Source organism: Papilio xuthus, unplaced genomic scaffold (genome assembly GCF_000836235.2).
Source record: "Papilio xuthus unplaced genomic scaffold, Pxut_1.1 DF826945.1, whole genome shotgun sequence".
NCBI classification, from domain to species: domain Eukaryota; kingdom Metazoa; phylum Arthropoda; class Insecta; order Lepidoptera; family Papilionidae; genus Papilio; species Papilio xuthus.
The window spans coordinates 5722911-5746250 of record NW_013531704.1 but is presented as its reverse complement, the minus strand read 5'-3'; the positions used below and the strand labels follow the sequence as shown (position 1 = coordinate 5746250).

The following is a 23340-nucleotide window of genomic DNA, read 5'->3' as shown; positions in this document are numbered from 1 at the left end:
CTCTAAGCTACCTCCTCACCACTTTTCAGACATATTGGTAAAGCCGTTCTTGAGTTATAAATAGTGTAACTAACACGACTTTCTTTTATAAATATATATAGATTATTTTTATTTTTTAATTATTAATTCAATTATTTTGATTAGATTGCATTTGTTTTAATCATTTTTTTTTCAAAGAAAATTAATAAAGCGATTATACAAAAGAAATCTATGCTAATATTTTCACGATTGTATTTATAATATAACCAGGGATTTATCAAGCTCTACTTGTAGAGTTAGATTTAATAAGTTTTTGTATCGTTTTTATTCTTTGGGTATATATGTAGTTTAGTGCTAGTAAACCTGTTTAACTTATGACCCTATAGTTAAACCATATCTTAAACGGGAATAGCAAAGTCTGTTCAATGCACTTTTACAAACCTGTTTAGGCCTGGTCGCGAAATAAAATATAAAAAGCTTTGGCGTGCAATACTTTTATATTTACTACGCGAAGTTATATACTATGTATGTATATTTAAATATCGTGTAGTGATTAAGGAAAAGTTTGTTTGTAAAAAATACTATTATTTAATTGATAAATAAAGATATATTTGCTATACGCTTATGAATAGTGACATTGATGTATAACACTTTACATGGTCTGTCAAAAAGAAAGGTCTTAAATTCAATACTGTAGTAACTAAGAACGCATTTAATAGACACAATTGTGGTAATTTTCATAGAAAAGACAATCGAGATATATCTAATCATCATTGCTAATAGTAGTTAGTTTAAGACATTATTAGTTAGAATCATGTGGCGCGAATGACGTGCTTTCGTTACAAAGTCCAGTGTCAGAATAAATATTGAGGGGACACAAACGTTGACATTTTAAAAAGTCCAGTGTTAGGTCAATACACTGCCACATTATCCTCCCAACATTAATTAATATTAAAATATTTAATACCCTAAAATTTCAGGACAAAAATGTTGTCAACTCTCCCTTATGATTTGTTCTTATAAACATCTGCATTCGTCAACCTAATATTCGTTATAGAATGAATATGTCCAATGATATGCGGATGTATATTAGGAATATTTTTGTTTCTTTATGAGTCTGTTCTCTAATTTTGTGTTTATGTTTCTGAATCACTTGTAAGGCGATGCAATTTAACACCTACGTCATTTATGTTTTTGTTCCGGGTATTCTTGACCCCTTTTCTTTAGGTAAAGCACGTACGATTTCACATTCCCATTGTAATTATCAGTGTCAAATTACTTTTATTGGTGTGATTGTGATAATTATCACATAGGTACTAACGACCGCGCAAATTAAAGAAAACATAATTAGTAGGCTATGTGTTCTTCCAGACTATGTTCTATATGTATGCCAAATTTCATCGAAATTCGTTCAGCCGTTCTGGAGATACCTTCAAACAAAGATTCATCCATCCATCTGTACATTTAAACATTTATAATATTAGTAAGAAGTGAGATTGAAGGTTCTAGAAAAGATCTTTCATCGATACAAAGTTTTCTTTTTAATTGTTCTGGTCACCTATTGTGAACAAAGACAGTTTGTCAGATGTGAACTACGACCTTTTTAAACTATTTATAGGACGACAACCCCGTCCTGATGTTACATGTTGACTGTATACTGAGATGTGAACTTTGTTTCATTTTGACATGAATTAAATTAAAAATATAAGACTATAGTAAGGCTTTTTAAGTTTATAAAGCAAAAGTTTATTAGCAAATTGTCTTAGAACTTAAATGTGTACTTCTTATATTGCGTCTATTTATTATATTTCTAAGAATTAATTAATTAAAAGACTAGTCTAGAACCTTGGCATTGAGCCCACGCGACTGTTTACATCATTCAACACATGTCTTACGAACGCGTCGCAAAATTAACAATCTTGTTATTTTAATTAAATCCACCAGACTGGTGTTGTATATTTCCTTCTCTATAAACATCAAAGCAACCCGTTGGATCTTCGGTATTAGATAATATGACGTCAAAGTATTCAACTAATTATATATTTTGGCCTCCTCAACGATAATGTAGATCGAAACATCTGGTTGACATCGTTGTTTATTATATTTGTGTAATTTTCGTGTACACGATTATAAGCTTGGTTTATTAGTAACTCTATTTTGTCAAGGAATATGATGCAAATCTAATCGGGTTGATTTTACGGCCATTGTTTCGTTTTGTAACCAACGGATGTGTCTGGTCTCCTATCATTGGAGCCGGCGGACGTTCCGCTTGAAATGACTCATTGATAAAAGGAATTATTTATCTGAAAACATCATATTGAACTATGTAATGTAACTATGGGTACTTCTCGCTTGGACAAAACTCTCTTTGAAAAATAAATGGTTTAAGCTTTTGTACAGATATTTAGGTAGTGAAAATAATTGTGGTGGCGATTTACTTGAGTAATTTGGATTCAACTAAGATTTTTATTATTCGTCCAGATTGTCGTTTATTTCGTAAAATGTTATTTACTTAGGGGTGACTAGGCCATCAACCACTCTAGCCAAGGGCGGGTTGGTTGACTGCACACATATCTTTGAATTTCTTCTTAGATATGTGCAGATTGCATCACGATGTTTTCCTTCACCGTGTTTAAATGCATTAATTTATGGAATTTAAGGAACGTTTGGTATAGATTTCTAATCCGGAATCCTTGAGTTTTAAATACGAATAGGGTAGCTAATGATGTTAATCGTGTATCTCCGGTTTCGTCAATTCATAAACGAAGACAGTACGATTTTCGTAATCATAATAATTGTAGAAAATTGGTCTGTTATGCGGTCAACAAAACATGTTTGTTTGCAAGCGTATCTATTGTATAGATACGCTTACAAACAAACATGTTTTGCACGGTTTTAAAATATATACGGTTTTATTATAGTTTAATAATACAAACTAGCTGTCGCTCGCGACTCCGTCCGCGTGGGTATATAATAAAACATCCATCCATCTACATCACATCCATCTAAACATTCGCATTTATAATATAAGTAAGTTAAATAAAATGCAGCTCTTCAAGGCATAAATTCGAAAAAAAATATTAATAAATAGTATCCTATGTCCGTCTCCTGGCTTTAAGCTACCTCCTCACCAATTTTCAGGCATATCAGTAAAGCCGTTCTTGAGTTATAAATAGTGTAACTAACACGACTTTCTTTTATATATATAGATATAAGATAGAGATGCGTACTGTTAATAATATAAGTTTCAAAACTATTATGTTAATTAAAAAGGTGTGAATTACGCACGTCTTTCTAATAATTTTGGCCGTCAGAGATAAATTAACTTTCCTATAATTTTTTGATAGGAGATTTATAAATTCTTCGGGTTTATTTAAGAACAGAAACCGGGAATTTTTTTGAAAACTTACTGACGTTTTTATGTCATCAGGATATTTGGTATTTCAGATACGACCCTGTCTCTTTAACTACCGGTAGCCGTAAATTTCTGTCAGTTTCTGACATCATCGTTTTTACTTGTACGAGGTCGATCGAATCGATTTTTATTACTATATTTACTTACATTTAGTAATATTTTGTATTTCCGGTTTTTATTCCGGTACCAATTTTACAATATCAACATGTTTAAATCTTAGTCTAGACTTAAGTGATGTATTAAACGTAACTTCGCTTCCCCGTTCGAATAGAATGTTAAACCAACTTCAACCACAAGAATACGATTTGTTTAAATGCCTGACTAGAATAATTAGTACAGTAAAATCTACTATACCTATAATTTATTAATGCCTCTTTTGCGAGCATTACAGCATACATAAGCACATTTAAAATTATACAATGTACTGTGCAAGTTAATACGCGCGTCCTTTTATTTGTTGAAAAAAAGCTGCGCATACGCACGTCAGTGACCCACCGCGGTCAGACGCTCAGGCACCAACACTCAGTGTTTTGGCGGCCGCAGCACTGTGCGCGCGTTCCGCGACTAATCGTTTACTTATTCAATTTAATTATAATAACTTTCTCCAACACCCGAATCTTTAAAGTGCGAAAATCGATGTTCGTAATCAATTAAAATCGATATCGTGTCAGTGTTTTCCAATGATTCGTCCGTTTTATGTTCCGATAATTGTGCTAGCTTGTAACTCGGGTTTACTGGTCATTGTTTTTCATTAAATGTAGAGTAGTTTTAGAGCATTTTGTTTTTTTTTACACCGTTATATTAGAGAGTACATTGTTATCGTACCATATCGCGGATTTATCTCACTATCTCCATGACCTTGTATTTTATTTCAAATACGGAATTTCCAACCTTACTCTTTTGTAATTTAAGTTGTTATTAGGCAGTTGTTGCGCTCCAGTACAATACTTTTTTTGTTTAATTAGTACTGCAATTAAATTTATTATACAACTTTCACTCCATACCATACACCATTACTAAGTCGTAGTTTTGGTTGTCGACTTCATGTCGATGTTGTCATGTGTTGCCTGTTAATTGTCTCATTTAATAACTTTCGTTTGATCTTGTCAGATATAAAAATAGATTCTTAAATACTCGAAGCAATCTTATTTTAAATTATCAATTCTTTATAACAAATCCGAGGACACCACCAAATTTGGAGTGTTAAATTTTTCTCTAAAAGTTATGTCTACATACCCATTTACATAAATTATAAATCGTACTATTAAGGAGTAATATAAATAATAAGGCACGAGAGATAGAAATAAATTATAAAGCATAGATAACATTTACAACCTCTATTAAAATTATTAGCGTTGTAATAAAGAGTACTGTTGTCCGTCACTCACGCAATTCTTCCTGTGGCAATTTAATTGTTTGCGCAAGGGATATTATGATGAAGTGTTCTTTAATTACCATCTCAATACGGTTTTTTATCTTTCTTAGTCATCTTAATGCATACTTTATACATTTGATCGAACTAGGCCCTTATTCCTCATTAACTCCGATACATGTCTTAATTGACGACAATTGGTTCATTGCTTTTTAATTATTTCTTGCATTAGATTGATTTGTGTCGTTCTGATTGTAGCTATTAAGCTAGACTATCATTAAATCATGTATTCTGCCTTAGCAAACTCTATCAAAACTCCTCTTAAATCAGCCATTAGGTTGGAAATGTTCTTTTTATTATATTTTCAAATATTTTATCATCAGTTAGGTTGTTGTTTCGATTCACAAAAGGATCTATGATTTTGATCAATTTACACAAGCGCCAATGTTTTCTCTAGGCAAGGTCATGGTGTGTTACCTCGCCGGTGTTGGCGCACCTACAATGTTTACATAGCTCGGCTCTCGTGCGGTGCGTCATATCGCAGCCAGTCGATAGTGTTTGCCGACGCTCTTAGACCTGCGCCTGAGTCAGTCCACTGAGATGATAACTACCGCTCGGTCAGTCGGTCCGCGTCCGTCGATCTGACCTCACACGCCTTTGTCTCGTTTTCCCCCTCCACTTTTTCAATTCCCATTGTATGTACAGAACTCGTCAAACCTGTGTCCAGCTATTTAGTTACGTATTCCCACTAGTACGCGCAATGTGATCGGAACAAAAACAAAGTGTGATATTTAACAGTATGAAAATATTGTGTTGTTCAAATGAAACCAAACAGCTTCAGGGATCTCAGTGGAAACCAGTGATGTTATTCTAGTCAGTGATGATTGGACTTGTGTACAAAATGATTTATGAAATTATCATCGGTGTTGGAGTGGTGTTGTTCCTCCTTTGGAAATATTTGCCGAAGCGGAAGATTCAACATGATTATGTGGATGCGAGACAAAATGAAAAAGAATGTCCAACTATTATAGAAGATGAGGAAACAACTGAAACAGTTACTTTTGTTTCAAATGAAACATCAAAAGTCGTAGAACACAATTCACAAAATGTTGCTTTCGTCGAAGATATTTTTCCTCAAAAGTCAATAGTAAACATTGCCAAATCAGAAGAAGTTAAGGAGGAAAATTTTCAAAATGTCAAGTTTCATAAACGAGTTAGTCCTCCAAAGGAACGTCTAGCAGAGTTCTTAGAAAAAACAATTCTAAACGACGATAAGTTACAATCGATTATCCAAAACTTATCCTTAGACAAAACTGAATTTGAAACAGAAATTTTACCTTTAAACTCTAAAAAAGATGAAACTTTAAATAAACTTAATGGTTTTCATAATACTGAAGAGAAACCAGCTATTAATGGTTTTATTGTAAATTCTGTGAAAGAAACAGAAAGAAATAAAGATGATCTTGATGTGACGTTGAATAATAATAACAATATCGAAAACAAACCTTATTTAAGACGACTCCAAACACAACCTGCGGGACTTAATTTTGGTTCTGTTATTGGAGAGCTAAGAAGTAAAACAAGATGTACGAACGGAGCTGTTAAACCTGTGTTCAGGAAATTCGAAACTGACGCAGTGGATAATGCACAGGTTAGCTTATACCGGTCTTCGGATTTTCTAAGTTAATTTAATATTTATAATTTTGAAAATATAAATCTGTTTTTTAAATCTACAATTTGATCGCCTTTGTTGGGTAAGGGCAAATTAGTTTACGTCCATTTGGTTTATTAAAACGCGCACTTTACACATTGGCGATAATATTTTCCTTTCTTGTTACCTTAACCTATACGTACAACATTTTTTTTCAACCATTTTTTTATCAAACTTATGTGTAATATTCAATACTGTATAGCTCTGTCATGACATTCATTTTGTTATATTATAAAAGATCAATCAGATCGCAAGGGCGGAAATTGTCTCATATTGAAATGCTAGTATTAAAGGTGATACACAAACAAAACAATGTTCATTGTTAGATCTCTGTTGTTAGTAAACCGATGATCTAATATAGATAAGATGCATTTACGTCAAAATGAACTGTCACCTTTCAAACATGATCACAGATTTTTTAACGTTATATTACTATGAGATCATAATTCTTCATTGTTATGACAAATCCGCAGTCACCAAAAATTTAGGGTAAAATCTTTTTACCGGGAATTGAATAACTTTGTTAGTCTGTCATTGTCTTTTTAACTTATAAGTGAAGTTGCATATAAAAGCTAATAGAACTTTTAAAAATAAATAATCTAGTTAACATGAACACTTACTCGAGGCTGTCTTTTCGACGACCTGAATGCCCTCGTATGCACCTGCGTAAACATTTTAAAAGCAAAACTCAATGGGTATTTTGAAAACAATTTTGCAATGATATGGTTCGAAATAAAATATTTTTGATATGTATTTCATTGTTATGGGTTCAGTTACACAATGGTATTTAGACTTTTAAGTATTTAGTTTACATATTATGTCTTAAAAGACGCATAAGATGATATTGTAAGGTATGTTATCATAATTTGTGTAGTCGTCTTTCAACAATAGTAATCCAAGGTAACAGAAAACTACGCATGATAAGATTGCTATCCAGTACCATGACATATTGGTTGACAATTGTTACATTATACTTACAAGATCATGTCACAGAATCACTGAACCATGTGTTGTGCATGATTAATCAACGCAGAAGGACAAAGATTATGTTTCGATCTGTATTGTGTACGAGGCTGCCAAATTCTGTTGATTCGAAATACATTGTGTCACCAACTATCACTTGTTGACATCACATCAGAAATCATAAAAGATTGCATTACAATAAACTCAGGTTGTCACTAGATGACATCAAGTGCATAGAATTTTATTGCGACATGAGTATTCTGATCAATTTAATTCTTGGGAAATACAAGCTCTTAAGTGTAGTAATGAATATGTATTAACGCATACGCGGCATAAATAAATGTAACCGTTGATCTCCACGGCTGTAACATTGGAATTCTTAGATATTGTCATCCCTTTCGTTCCCTTTGACAAAAATGAGTCTACGATATGTTTTAATTGTCTTAGTAGTATGCAGTGGTAAGAAGCATTTGGCTAAAATACAGACTATATAGGCCTGCTGAACATTTCAAAATTAGGAATTTATTTCTTCAAATTTATACAAATTCGAATATATCTTACGCAAAGATTCTTCCGAGGAAATTATGATTAATCAGAAAAATACTAAACAGATCTTTGGCCGCTGGCCATGGAATTTTGGACGTAAATGTAACTTCTACATTAGTTTTCTAAAATAAACATAGTACTAACACTTCATGTTGACAACATACATTTTTATTACCAGACTTGAAAATGTTTTGCACAACTAAATACAAGAAATGTCTCTGTTATGACAATCGAGCAGTTATTTAATGTAACATTTCTTGTTACAGGAATCTCTAAATTCAGTGGATGACAAGAAGAAAGTGCACATAGATGAAAATGAATTAGGCCCCAACATCTTGGCTGATAGAAGAAATAAATTAGAAACCGCTGCACAAGTAAGTCAAAATGTCAAAAAACGCAATTGTCACACTGACTTAGTCTATTTATGATCGCTTAGGGCGATCCCACACTTCTACGAATATACACTACCCATGTATTTCTGAGACCAAAATCTCCGTTGAAAACATTGTTATCTCTGTTCTGTCAAAGATAATGACAGGGCTAACGATATGTTTTAAACTGAGGTTGTGGACTCGGAAAATGGGTAAGAGACAACAAAACCATTAAATAACTGAGAAATTAATAAAGTTTAACATAATAGTGTAATGTGACGCAACACATTTCGACGCAATTATAATCTGACCACAAATTAAAATGATTGATAATTGCATACGTAAAGAAACTATAAGTTTTGAGATAAACAAATGTTTCTGAAATCACAGCCGCCAGTTTAGTTTTTAGATATTTTCGTGCGCAGTGCACTTACCAGAATTTTGTCTCCCGAGTAGACGTATCATTTACAGTCGGGTGAATGTCCGTTATTATCTTTGGTGTATGAATCAAAGTGAAATTCACCTGACGCTATTATAGACGCCTACGTTCTTACTAATGTGTTTATATCTTTTAAGAAAATTTATTCGAATTCTGTAGATTAAACACATTCAATGCTACTACATTATTTATATATTAAAATGAACTCGCAGGACAATATCGATCGCGTTGGATGTGTTAACGCAAATTTAAAGCCCATACTCTTTTCCAAATGTACTGTGAACGATGAATTTCATATGAATAAGATTCTTTGATTCAGTGTCGATGAACTAATAACGCCCTTTCGACAAAGAATATCCACATACATACGATAATAAAGAAATCGTTTTTATCTGTCACATTTCTCTTTATGCATGCGGTCATTGCCTTCATAAATTCTTTGTGATGAAGTTCAGAATTTTATTTACAGGAAATAACGCTGTTTTAGAAGTATACTTATTTCTGTCATTTTTCCTGGAATCGGTACAGCGTGTATTATTCTTTCATACAGCTCCTTTCATACAATTCATACATTCGCTCTTCATGTACCATTGTAGCTATTCACACTGCAAGACATGTCCATACCACGCTATCTTAAAATCTAGTATGTATCATATTCTGATGCGCTATCTTTGCAGATAGTGACATCGTCGCATATCAGCGTACAAAAGTACTCTATTATTACATTGTTATGATTGATTATTAGCATACAAACATGTTTCGTGCGCTATCTTATCATGTTTATTGCATATAACTACAGACCTTCAAAAGTAGTGGCACAGCCGTATTGTGGAATGGAATTCTCGGTGGTAGTTCCAAACCGCTACGATTTAGGATCCTTTAAGATACGTGCATATCACCATCTCAAAGATCGGCATCGCATATGCGGTTCCTCTGGTATTGCAGCCGTCGATGAACACCTCGGTGTTCTCGCTGCTCTTTTGCCCTCTTATCTCATAAAAAAGTAATATAAATCAGTGATCACCAATGTGGTCCAGTAAACCTAGACGCCTTTGAGAATATAAAGTTAAGAGTACACTGGTCAAAGAGGAAATGTAGCAGCACTGAAACTAGACCCTAGATAAAATCTCTGGTGTTTAATCCTAATTTATTGCGTATCTATGACACTACGCAATATATGTTCTATGTACACATTATCGAGATATTTTTCGCAATGCTTGCGGTCTCTAGTTGTAGTCATTTGACACTATTTGCATACAAAGACGATTGAGTCAAGATAATACAACGAAGAATAAGAAATACTTGATGGATCTGTTATGTTAGAAATTTCTCATTCCCTTTAAATTGTATTTTCATTGACTGATTTCATTTATAATTATAATCAAGTTCACAAAAAGCGTGCTTGTGATTATATACCTGAACGGTTGATTGACTATTCTTTATTCTTTTGCTTTGCTTTATTTTAATTTGCCTTTATTGAATATTTGTCTCATACTAAGGGACTACGTACAAGTACTTTTATTGCCTTAACGATATACTTGGCCTGATCTAGTCATGAGTAACGCCGGTCCATAAAAGCAACATAGCTAAAGCAACCGCGACAGCAATATTGAAATGCTTGTCGGAATGTCACTTAAATCAATGCTCGACCTTTTAGCGGGTTCTCCTTTCCAATATTGAATATCATATAAAGTAAAAATGCACTTTATCCTGTTGTAATAAGATTCAAATTACATATTTTGATGATATCCTTAAAGTGTTTAAGGCAATTTCAAATATCAGGGTTTTTATTATTTTAATGCTAATTGGTCAACCTTCCTTTCCGTGTAACTGCATCAGAGATAATGTTGAAGTTTGTATGAGTAATTTGTATCCAATGAGTCACTGACCGCAATGTGTAATTCAATAAATTCAAATGGTTATTACGATTTTGTTTTGTATGTCATTATTTTGTTCGTCATTATTTGTTATAGTGACGGGAAACAAAGGTCTCAAATCTGCTGTGGTATAGTGTGTTCTGTAATAATTATTAACATGAAAGTTATCTTTACGGTATAGATGGGTAAATAAAGACGGTCTGTCTTTAGTTACGCGAAACTAGTCTAAGATAGATGGATGGATGGAACGTCGCAATGGATAAAATTTGACTTAGATGTAGAACATAGTCTAGAAGAACAAATAGCAAAAAATCTTGATTTTTTTTTATATTTCTCGCGGACGGTGTCGCATGCAACTGTTAGTAGTATATTTATGACAACTTCACAAAGTGATGTTCTGCGGTATGTTTAAAATAGGCTACGATGTCAAGATTGAGGTCAGGTTTAAATGTCATGACTTTTAGAATGCAACGACAGATTACATTGCTGTTTTTATCCGGCCTACAACTGGGGGAAATTATTTCCACGTGCATTTACATTTTGTATCCTACGTTCATATAAAAATAATGTTTTCAGCTCTGTCCGTTTTAAACCCGTACAGATTTTGTCATAGAAATAAAAACGATTTAATGAAATATACTGCTTGCTTTTGGACTTTTGATATATTGGCATTGCAAAGCAAAACTTTTATAAAAATTCTAGCTGTTGCCCGCAACTTCGTATGCCCAGGATTAAAAATATATAGTAGCTGATTCTAAGACCTTCAGAATATGCATATAAAATTTTATAAAAATCGATCAAGCCGTTCCAGAGGAATATGGTAACTAACATTGTGACTCGAAAATTTTATGTATAAGATTTCTGACGTAGTAATAAACAATTTCTGGTTAAACTAGATACTAAGTGAAGTAATAAAATGAACGTATTAGACATACAATGGTTCATTAAAAATGCTAAATATGGAGAGCGGGCGATGACAAGGAAGGCTTCTGCGGGAGATAATCTTTTAATACGTTTCCTTGTTACTGGTTTGGGTAGAGACTATTAGTCACAACTGCGCGTTTTGTTTTTATTTTGAGATGTTCTTAAAAGGAACGGGTTCATGGTCAGTGTAATCTTCTTTGTGTATGAACATGTACACGTGAGATTAAATTTAATTAACTATGTATATGAAATATTATAATATGTCCTAATCAAATCTTTTAGACTTTATTCCATTCAAGATTAATTGGGCTTTTTATTATTATTTTTAAACCTATTAAAGTTCATACCAACCAACCAACATTTAACATTTACCTTTGTATCTGTCAGGGTTGGCGCAAACGAGTGCCGCAGAGCGATGCGTCGCTGTTCACGGTGGCGGGTCGGCTGGAGCGGGACAAGGTGGTCACGCCGCCCGCCGCACCCCCCGCGCCCCCCGTGCCGCAGCACGCACCCGGCACGCCCACCGCACCCACCACACCCGTCGCACCCGCCGCACCCGCCACACCCGGCATCCCTGCGCCTAATAAGTTTAGGTCAGTTTCGTATACTACTACGGTATATTATAAAGAAATATACAAATATCTAAGTCCATGTGATATGGCGTCCGTTGCACTATTTCATGTTGTCAGTCAGATTAAAGTGTAATTGTTTGCTAATTAATGTAGGAATTATGGTAATATAATAAATAAAATGTCAACTTCTTATAATATTGACTTTGATCAACAGATCTCGCAAAGCGGTGGCGTCTCCCACGAACGGGTTCGCAAGTGGGCCGCTGCGGTCGGCCTCGTGCGCGGTGGTGCCTGCGGGCGCAGACGTGCCGCCGCCGCGTGACCGCGAGCCCTTCAAGCGCAGCCACTCCGTCAGCGAGAGCATCAGCAGGCTAGATGAGAGTTAGTCTGCAATACTTTTGTGCCTTAATTACAGTTGTTTTCTTGTTTTACGCTTTTATAACAACCGTTCATAATGTCGATGTTTAAAACACAATCATCCAACACGTGTAAATACACTCTTTTTGTACTTATTTAATTAGATATGACGAAAACCACATTGTTATATACCCTATATTCCAGCACGTTATGAAGAAGATAACACTGCATCTCAAAATACCAACTCAAGATCCAGGAATTATTGGTTACTCCAGTCTTCTATGTGGTTTTTCTCAGTGATTTTTTTTGACAGAGATAAAATAATGTAAGTCTTGACGTACTTCCAGGTGACGAGTCTCCGGGTGCGGAGAAGACGGGCAGTGCGGTGCGCATACCGAAGGCGGACGACGAGAGCTTCCAGGCGTTCTTCGCACCGCTGCAGCAGACCGCCGCCCCTGACGCCGCAGATCTCGACCTGGACCTCGACGCGATTGACAGCGCCTCTAGACAACTGTGAGCTACATATTTAGTTAAATTTGTCGTATACTTTTATTACTATTGTTGTGTAATATATTTGTGTAAAGATTTATTATAAGAAAATTTTATGCCACATCGCCAAAAAAAAAGGAAAAATTGTGCAAATATATAAATAACAGAGTCTGGAAGAATGCATAGTCCTTTTTATTTTTTTTTAAATTAAGTGTGGCGAATGTCGCGTGCGAAAACTGTAGTATAAAATAAGTACCTGTGTTGTTTAGCTTGTCGAGCGAATGCGCGCGGCGTGCGAAGCGCGAGCGGCGTCGTGCGGCGTCGCGCAACCCGCTGCGGGCGCTGGCGGCGCGCACTGACCTGCGCCAGGAGTACCTCGCGCAGCCCTGCACACTGCGCGACCAGCTCATCAAGGAGAAGGGTCAGTTCTATATAGTGTTCAATACATTTTTGTAATATCATACATGTTTGGATGTTTGTTGTCATCTGGAGAACAACTACATGGATCATACTGAAGAACACACAGGTTTGTGATCCCGAAAATGTGTATGATTCCCTTGGGATACTCTTAATTCTCTACAACAGTTCAACCCATGGTGTTGAGTAATAGATGAGTTATTTTTTCCCCTTTTTGGCGCAGATGAAGTCGTGGGCAAAAGCTTTTGTAGTATAACTTGCAATTGGTGCTTTATGTGTTGTAACTTATGTTCCAGCGACTGCCAACTGTGGGTTAGCGGCGGAGGCGCTGGCGGCGCTGGCCAGCAAGGAGGACTTCTCGAGCGTGGCGCTGCGCAGCGCGGCCGCCAGCACGCCCAGCCACGGCACCAAGCCCCTCATGCTGCTACATGTCAAGGGCAGGAGACGAGTGCAGGTTACTACTCCACCTTACATCAACACCAACAATTCCATCGTACACTTATGATACTCTTAACCCCCTCCCAAATAGATTGAAACATCCATCCAGTTGCTTCTGGAACGGCCGATTGATAGTGTTTTTTGCTTACATTCACCTGCTGCGATACTCAGTCGTGGTGACTGTTTCAGTATCCTTATTGACAACTAAATAACGGCGTTTGATAAGTATAACAATTTGTTTTCAGACGAGACTAGTAGAGCCCGTACACTGGAACGTCAACCGCGGCGACTGTTTCCTGCTGGTCACGCCCGACCAAGTGTTCCTGTATATTGGACTCTATGCAAATGTCATCGAGAGGTCAGTTTTGTTTGTATTGTTTTATTGTATATTTTTCTTTTATCCGCGACAAGTTTTAACGGATTTTTATCGGAATTTTCAGAAATCGAAGTACAGATATCGCCTTGCATATCTTCAACACGAAGGATCTCGGCTGCAAGAACTCGACGGGCGTGATCAAGATCGACGAGCAGACAAAGAACTACTCCAACAAGCAGTGGAACCAATTCTGGTCACTTCTCGGCGTCTCCGAGGACCTGGAGAGCTACCGGCCCGCGGAGGCAGGACATGCGGACGAGGACGAGATATACGAGTCCTGCATCGTGCAGACCAATATGTGCTACGAAGTGATCGACGATGAGTTGGTGCCCATCAAGGAGTACTGGGGCCAGTTGCCGAGGATCGCCATGCTCAACCTCTCCAAGATTATCGTCTTCGACTTCGGCTCCGAAATGTACATTTGGTACGGAAAGAACGTGCCCCTCGAGAGCAGACGGCGCGCCGCACAGCTCGCACAGGAACTGTTCAACGACGGATACAACTACGAGGAGTGTCACGTCAACCCGTTGAATGCCGCAGTCTACCAGGGCCTGAGGGACGACTCCAGCCCGCTAGTCAAGTCATCGCAGTCCAGACCCGAGTGGGCGATTCTCTCCAAAGTAACGCAGCACATGGAAACTATATTGTTCAAGGAGAAGTTCCTCGACTGGCCCGACTACACGCGAGTGATCAAGGTGAAGCCGCAGGAGAACAAGTCGAACGGCGTCGAGATCACCCCCTGCGACGCAGAGGAGATGTGGTCCAACGAGTACCAGGAGCCCGACCTCGTGCTGGAGGGCTCCCACCTCGGCCGCGGTACGCACTACTACGACAAGGAGTCCATGCGACACTACGACATCAAGACCAAGTCCGTCTGCAAGTGGCTCATACAGGAGTACGACTACCAGAAAGTCGATAACGATGCCGAAATCGGCGAGTTCTTCTCTGCAGACAGCTACATCATCAGGTGGGAGTACCAGATCACCGTCACCGGACGAGAACTGAACGGGAAACCTTCCAAGCACAATCTCACGGGAAGGGATCGATGCGCCTACTTCTGTTGGCAGGGGCGAGACGCTTCCTCCAACGAAAAGGGCGCCGCGGCCCTTTTGACCGTCGAGCTGGACAAGGAGCGAGGGCCGCAGGTGCGAGTCGCCCAGGGGGCGGAGCCGCCAGCTTTCCTAAACCTCTTCCAGGGCAACTTGATAATCCACCAGGGCAAAAGGGGCACGGACAAGAGTCGTTACAAGTTGTTCGTGACGCGCGGCAACGTCGCCAACGAGGCGTATCTGCTGCAAGTGCCGTGCTCGGTGCGCCAGCTGCGCAGCCGCGGCTCGCTGCTGCTGGTCGACACGGAGAAGGGCGGCCTCTACATCTGGCACGGCAGCAGGAGCCTCAAGCACACAAAGAGCGTCGCCATCGAGCTCGCCAACAAGCTTATCGCCCGCAACTCCAACTACTTGTTCGGCGAAAACGCCTCGGACGTGAAGATAACTGAGGTGAAGGAGGGGGAGGAGCCGCGGGAGGTGCTGGAGGCGCTGGGAGGAGCCAACAAGCAGTACTACAGCTCGGTGCTGACGGGAGGCGCGCCCGCTGACGTCACCATGCGCCTCTTCCACTTCACGGATCTAGGCGGACAGTTCGAAGCCAACGAGGTCCTGTCGCCGCTGCGCCACGAGCACCTGGTGACACCCTTCCCTTTTGAACAAAAGGAGTTGTATTCGGCTTCGCAACCCGGTGAGTTACTCAACTCAGATTGAAAACATTTGAATACTAAAATGTAATATTTGAGCATGTGTATAATGTGTGGTGTTGTGGTGCAGCGCTGTTCCTGGTGGACGACGGGCAGGCGGTGTGGCTGTGGCAGGGCTGGTGGCCGCGCGGCGAGGACGGCGAACTCGAGCCGGCCGAGATCAATGCCGGTAAGCATTTTGTTTTAAGCAGAGCTTTTATCGACTATTTTTGAATGGGACTCTTTGTAATTAGTATATTTATATGTCCCCAGGCGTGGGTGCGTTCGCGGCTCGTTGGCAGGCGCTGCGCTTGGCGGCGCTGCGTACTGCTCAGGCGTACGCGGCGTGCGCGGGGCGGGGCTCGGCGGGCGGAGGGCGGGGCGAGGACGTGCGGGTGGTGGCCGCCGGCCTTGAGCCCGCCGCCTTCGAGCACCTCTTCGACACCTGGCACGAGCACGACCAGGCCGCAGACGCCAACATAGCGGTTAGTATATCTAACATACGTTTTCCTTTAAAATGTTTCGCACATATACTTTGACACTTGGGAAACAATCTTGAAATGGTGGCTTTATATATTATAAGGTTCAAGTCTGTCAGGTGGTGTTGGAGTATATAAAATTTAAATTTCAGTTATGACTACTTGTGGTATAAGTACTTATATACAATACATTGACTTAATATAAATAAGGTGTTGGTTGGCTTAAGGCACTGTATGTATACGGCACTGTGACGGGGCACTGTACATTGCAGCACGGGTACAAGGCGGGCGAGGCGCGGTCGGGGCGCTGCGAGGTGTCGCGGCTGGCCTCCTGCGACGCCCTCCTCCCCCTCCCCGAGCTGCAGCGTCGCCCGCTGCCCGACCACGTCGACCCGCACCACCTGGAGCGACATCTCGCCTCGCCCGACTTCATCGTGAGTAAAACCCTGCAACACTGCAACACTGCAGCGCTGCATGCTGCAAAGAGCGAGCCAACGCCACGCCCCCAGTCTGCGCTCCGCCCACATGTCGCTGCAGCAATTTTTTATCTAACTTTATCTCAAAGCAGTGAATGGAGCAGCAATGCGCAGCGCTGCAACGCGTAGGAACATTGTCTTGTTATAAAAGCAGGTCACTATTGCATGGGTTCTCATTTTGTAAATATTTGGTGAATTATTATACAATTAGCACATTTTGTAAATTGCACTTTCTATTAAAGTACATAATTCAAAAGTTATCTTACAATAATCAATGAATACAACTTTTTAATATGTATTTTGTGTATAGGAGGCTTTCGGCATGACCAAAGAGGAGTTCGCAGCGCTGCCCGCCTGGAAGCAGACCAACATGAAGAAGGACGTCGGTCTGTTTTGACCCCCCGGCCCGCAAGCCCCCCGCGCCCGTGCCCCCCGCACCCCCCGCGCCCCCCGCGCGGCATAAGTATCCTCAATACCCGTAGTTGATAAAATTTTTGTACAATCGCAGCTATTTCGTACTTTTTTACTGAATAAAGGATTTGATACAATTAGTGTTTAAGTGCGCACGCTTTAAATTTTATAGCTGAATCGTTTTGTACTAATCGAATGTAACTATGTATTCGTTCTCGTGATATTTTGTCATGTAACAGTCGGAGGATTAATGTAAAGCGAAGTTTTTATACTAAACACGGAATTGGAAGGAATTGCGCGAAGATATTCGATTGATCCCGTCCGAAGCGTCTCTTTGTATATAGTTTTCTTATTTATTTTTTTTAAGTTCTTTCTCTTTGTAACCTTTATTAACTATTCTCAGCCTTTTTGTATTGATTTGTAACATATTTTTTGATAGGTTTCTAGTATTATCTTTCGATGTTTTTAGTGTTACGGCGCGAGGACGGGATGATTGGTGTTAAATTATTGGTGATATTTTTCCCATTTTTTTTCGGTGTTGCCACAACTGTCGGCTTTTATGGTTTATTGTACAGTTGTTGGCAATACCGAACTGGGATGCAATAGGGTTAACTTAATCTGGTCAAAGTATGAATTTGTACGGTCAGCAAATAAGTTGGGACACGATCGATGTAATATTAAATTATGTTTAGGACTCTATGTTTGAAAGTAAATTTATATTTTATTAAATTAAATTAGTTAGTATATTTGTATAACACCAACACTTTATAGTTATTCGTACATATGTAAACGAAATGAAAATTTTAAATTTTAAAAATTCTGAACTCTTTTGCTGACCGTACATCTTAAAGTATACAAAAGAATAACTTCTACTCTTTTATACGCTTTAGGTTAGGCTTTTATGTTCTGCGATTGAATATTTATACAAATCGTAACTGGTGATAGTTTTACACCCGATTTTAGTCTTTATTACTATGGTTGTTGGGTGTATTTTTGTTTACGTGTTTGTATAAATGTTGCAGGGCTGAGTATAACACATCACATATCCTAACTCATTAGCTACTTTGTAAAGTGCGTTTAGTGGACCACTGCGGCTGTAGGAAGCTTCACAATTGTGAACATTGGATGTAGTTATCAAATCGATTTTATGAAGTTTACTGTTAACCTTTATGTTAATTTGGAATTTTAAAAAAAGGAAATAGACATTTTTAAATTGCCATTTGGATTTTAATATACTTTTTTCAATAAAATATTGTTTAAAAAATTGTTATTTACATACAAAATGAATATTAAGAGAGTAAGCTAACTCAGTCTTTTTTTAATTACATACATTAGTTTAAAAAATATTTTGTCAGTATTACAAAGTTTTTTTTTTTTAGTATTTTACAATTGCATGTCCTTTTTGATTGATAACTATGTCCTGTTTTCATAAAATTTTGATAGATATTGAAAAATTACTGACCTTGAAAATGTCATCTATGTACTGGTAAAGTTTTGACTATTCCTATGACCACAAAAGTTTTTTGACTTTACAATAGTAATGTACCACGTATTATAAAAAAATATTAAAAACACATTTGACTTTTATAAACATTTTATCTAACAGCAGGGGATTTTAAACTTAATGATGCTGTTTTTAAAGGCTATTATCGTTTAAAGATGCTTCCGTAAGTAAATTCGCTTGCAGATTTATTTACAACCGTATTACGGTCACTTTTAGATATTTACTTTTGTTACTGTATTATTGTTTATAAGATTATTTGGTAAAGTTTTATTTTAAACTTTTGTATGGTCAATTTAACGATCGTTTTGCAATGTAACGGTTGTATACGGTAAGAATTACTGCCAATGAGTGGGTCTTACGATAGTCATGCCCAAGTTAAATGTACTTAGTTAACTTACGATCGAAGTAAACTAACCCGATGTATGCATTTACGTGCGCCCGCGCAGCGCCGCGTGCAACTATTAAATCCATTGTTTAATGTTTTCGCTTCGGTTGTGTTACTTATAATTATTGTATTTGAGATTTATTTTGTATAATAATGATGTAATAAATTGCTAAATTTTAAACGTTCGTATTTATTTTTTTACTTCCCTTTACTATCAAAAAGCTGTATAAAACATATTGTTATTTCAGTTACTTCTAGCAGACTGAAAGAGATGACAATATGTCTGTACAAAGGTTCCAGGCATTCAAAAGCCACAATAGGGATTAGTTCACACAGACCGGGCTCTTACGCAAAGCATCGGAAGGTGCTTCACCAGACCGCCACGGATTATGCGCTTGGAATTGAACAAAAAAAGATCATTCAATCTTACCCTGGTTGTTTTCATCTTATTTCAATTTGATATGCGATTAAAATCTGCAATCCTCTTCGCACCTATGTGAACGGTACCTAATGATGTAATGAATGACATGTGTCCACTATCTCGATCCCTTGACACGTGCTGCGTGAAGAGCTGTCAGATATCTAGAAGAAATATCAGAGCGTAGGTGATAAGTGAACATTTTTATACAATACGTACGAACCACAAAAGTAAAGTTATTGTTTTAAAATATTTTTATACATGGGAAACATTTGGAAATTATTCATATTAAAAATGAAAGTATACTGGTTTTACTTCTGTGTAATTTTGGCACATTTAAATTAAACGTAGTCAAACAACTTTTATGAAATTCTCTCCCTGCTTTGTTGTGCACTGTCGCATATTAACTTGGAATTTTAATATAAAAATTATATTCCTAGTATGTGCTTTGAGTTTATTATTACCCGCAAAAGAGATTTTTAACACCTACTTTTTAAAATATATAATTTTTAGTTAATAATCTTTATATATTTAATTCTTCTGTGAGTGTGTATGTCACTGAACTTCTCTCAAACGACTGGACTGATTTTGATGAAATTTTTTGTGTGTGTTCAAGGGGATCTGGGAATGGTATAAATTCACAATTTTGTCCGCTGGACAATGTTTTTTTATTAATTTTTAATTTATTAGTAGTTGTTGATTTTGGAATGTTTTACATTGGAACCGACAGACGGCGCTACCATCGCAGTGTCAAATTTTAAATAATATTCGAATTTTAATATTAGAAATGTTTCCAGAAATGAATCCAGAATGTTTTAGTTTATTAAAAAAAGTTTGAAATTTTCAAATTAATGACGTGTAGACAGGACAATGTCTGTCGGGTCCGCTAGTGATTGTATAATGAACATAACGGCAGCCCCATGTTGCCAATTTCTCTACGTTAAAACTTTCAGATTTACACGACTCTGAGTGTGGGCGGCGGTAGAATTAGATTGGCTTAACACTTTTAAAAACAAAATGAATGTATTTGTTGTTTGTTAGGTATATCGTCAGTTGAAACTTACTTTTATAAATAAAGCAAATCCAGCTTTGACTGTGTTATTCATATTAATTAATAATACATATTGAAGTATATTAAAACATTTTAGAGGGAATATGTTCTTATATTATTTACATTTAAAATGACGGATGTCGGGACGCATGAATTTAGGCATTTACATAATTTAATTTCGCGACGTTTGTTACAATACTTGGGGATTCTTGTGGATTTATTTAATTTTACTTAAATATCGCCCCAAGACAAAAATGTTGTTGCCTTTTCATTTTTAAGTACGATCTCACTTTTAAAAATGTTAAAATGCCTAAATAACGAGTTCAGTTTTATAAAAATTATAAAAATTAACTTACAATTTTAATTAATAACAAAAATTTCTTGTTTCTTAAATCATTGTTTTATAAGTACTACAAAATCTCATACACCGGAACTATGGTTGGCTCTCGTGAAAGGGTTGCAACCAAATGAGAATGTAAAAAAGGAAGAACAAAACAAGAAGATATGTTTTCATTTCTTTGTTATAATTACCATACTAGAATTTATTCGGAGTAGATTTTAATTAAAGCTATTCTTCTTACGTATAGTTTAGTGCTATCAATTTACATTATTTTAAATATTTCTTATAATTAAAAGAAACAGATTCAGAAATTAATTACTGATACTTAAGTCAAATATATTTTAAGATATCATCATCATCAGCTCACGTCTATACGTCCCCACCGAGGGTCTCGGAGCCTACCCTAAAGTTAAGGGTATGATTTAAGATATAGCTGGTCGCTATAAATCGCAATATTAATTTAATTTAAAAAAATGATGGTTATAACTACATCACTGCACAAATAAACGAGTTCTTTTGTAATTTATGTAAACGTATTTAATATAAGAAGAACAAACATAATATACAATTACCGGAAAGGCCTTTGAAAGTAACTGCCTCGAGGGCGATTCCATAAACTGATTTTATTTGTAAGTTTTTTTCTTTCATAACATCAAATATACAATATTTTAATAAATGTTTAGCCAAGATAATTTTTACATAATCTATTTCAATATAAGTGTTGAGTACAGAATATTCTGCCAAAAACGTGGCATATTGGCCAGTGAACCTTTGCCTTTTTAATTATAGTAAAAACAAATTATGTCAGAAACAGTAGAAAATCGCACGGGAAAGACGAGATGCAGTCGCAAATACTTATAGTGATAGGAAGAAAATCCGACACTGTGCCGGTGTACTGTCGCAACACTAGCCTTATTAAAATGCCAACGTTTATGTCCCCTCACTAATCATTCTGACACTTGTACAATAATTACTAAAAGTAGAGACAATTATTATTGTATATATGAAAATAGATTTTAATATAATAATGGTTAACATATAATAGAATAAAAGCAATTTGGCTGTCGTTGTTTATACAATAAGTACCTACTTACATTAAACTCTACGAAGTACCAATTCAAAAATAAATCGTTTGTATTAATATGCATTTGTTACGTAACAGTATTCATTAAAACTCACATTTGGTCTATTTTCTCTTTGATGGATTATTTTGTGGTCACTATGAAAGTTATTTTATGTTAATTAAACAGCACTAATAAGCGTACGTTTGTTTACAATTATTTTATGGGAAAAATAATTTAATTATGACGATTATTAATAATAATATATATTTAATTAATAATCGATGATAATTTAATTTAATTGACTTTACAAAAAATTGTTTTGAAATCTTGTTAATGGATGATAAACAACGTTAGAAAGTTATTATTAAACAAAATAGACTTTAAAATTACAGAATTAGACTTTAAAATACAGTTAGAATAATTATTCTTACAACTTAGTTTGTACTCAAATGTCATAAATGTTTTGGCAACCTTGACACCTAAAGTCCTTTTAAAACAAAATTTACAAAGATGTTTTCAACGGTTGTGTTCGAAATTTAAATTTTGAGCTCGGAAAGTATGTTTTAAAACAATAGTCTCAAAGGGCATAACGAAACACCGGCTATAATGAATGGAAAGTTATTTTAACAAAGACAAGAGATTAAAATAACAATGACAATGTACCTTCAGTGGGGGCGTACCGCAAAGTAAACTGAGAAAGTAACACGGCTTAATTATATCACGGCACTGTTACTGAATTGTTTCTGCAATTCTGAGTTAATTAACATTAATAATTAAGATAATACTTACGTAAATTTGATAATAAGTAAGCGAAATAGCCTATAATATTATGTTTCAACTATCGCAAAACTAATGAAATAAATAAAAATTAATAATATTAGGAAGATTCAGTTACGATTTATAGCTTTAAATTATAGTTCGAATTTTAGAAAAAATATGGTAAAATAACTATATGATATTTAAACTAGCTGTAGCCAAAACTAATTGTACAGATTTATTCATAGTATTGACTTGACGTATGATAAAACCGAACAGTTTGTCGGAAAGTGTGTAGCGTGCTTTAACCAGACGGCATTCATATGCTATGAAACTTCAGGGTTTACTGCTGTTTAAATTAATCCTTAATTCCATGGTGTCCAGTGTGACGAAAACTAATTAAAAAAAATCTACTGAACTAGTTTAGCGAAAATTACGTAAGTATGACTTTACTAAAAAAAAGTTTTTTTGCTACAAA

General features: G+C 36.5%; 1 protein-coding gene across 5 annotated transcripts in view; it reads left to right on the top strand.

Annotated features, from left to right (window-relative positions):
• The window catches only part of Svil (Supervillin), a 133623-nt gene extending 115049 nt beyond the window's left edge, over nucleotides 1–18574 (top strand). For all 5 annotated transcript variants that reach the window (XM_013316633.1, XM_013316631.1, XM_013316632.1 and 2 more), the window contains 12 exons: nucleotides 8253–8360; nucleotides 11985–12190; nucleotides 12384–12550; nucleotides 12874–13039; nucleotides 13285–13436; nucleotides 13729–13886; nucleotides 14116–14228; nucleotides 14311–15983; nucleotides 16070–16168; nucleotides 16252–16463; nucleotides 16730–16891; nucleotides 17244–18574. In XM_013316633.1, coding sequence (XP_013172087.1) covers nucleotides 8253–8360; nucleotides 11985–12190; nucleotides 12384–12550; nucleotides 12874–13039; nucleotides 13285–13436; nucleotides 13729–13886; nucleotides 14116–14228; nucleotides 14311–15983; nucleotides 16070–16168; nucleotides 16252–16463; nucleotides 16730–16891; nucleotides 17244–17330 — 3303 coding nt within the window. In that variant the 3' untranslated portion in view covers nucleotides 17331–18574. The remainder of the gene's footprint in view (nucleotides 1–8252; nucleotides 8361–11984; nucleotides 12191–12383; nucleotides 12551–12873; nucleotides 13040–13284; nucleotides 13437–13728; nucleotides 13887–14115; nucleotides 14229–14310; nucleotides 15984–16069; nucleotides 16169–16251; nucleotides 16464–16729; nucleotides 16892–17243) is intronic.
• The last annotated feature ends 4766 nt before the right edge of the window (nucleotides 18575–23340 follow it).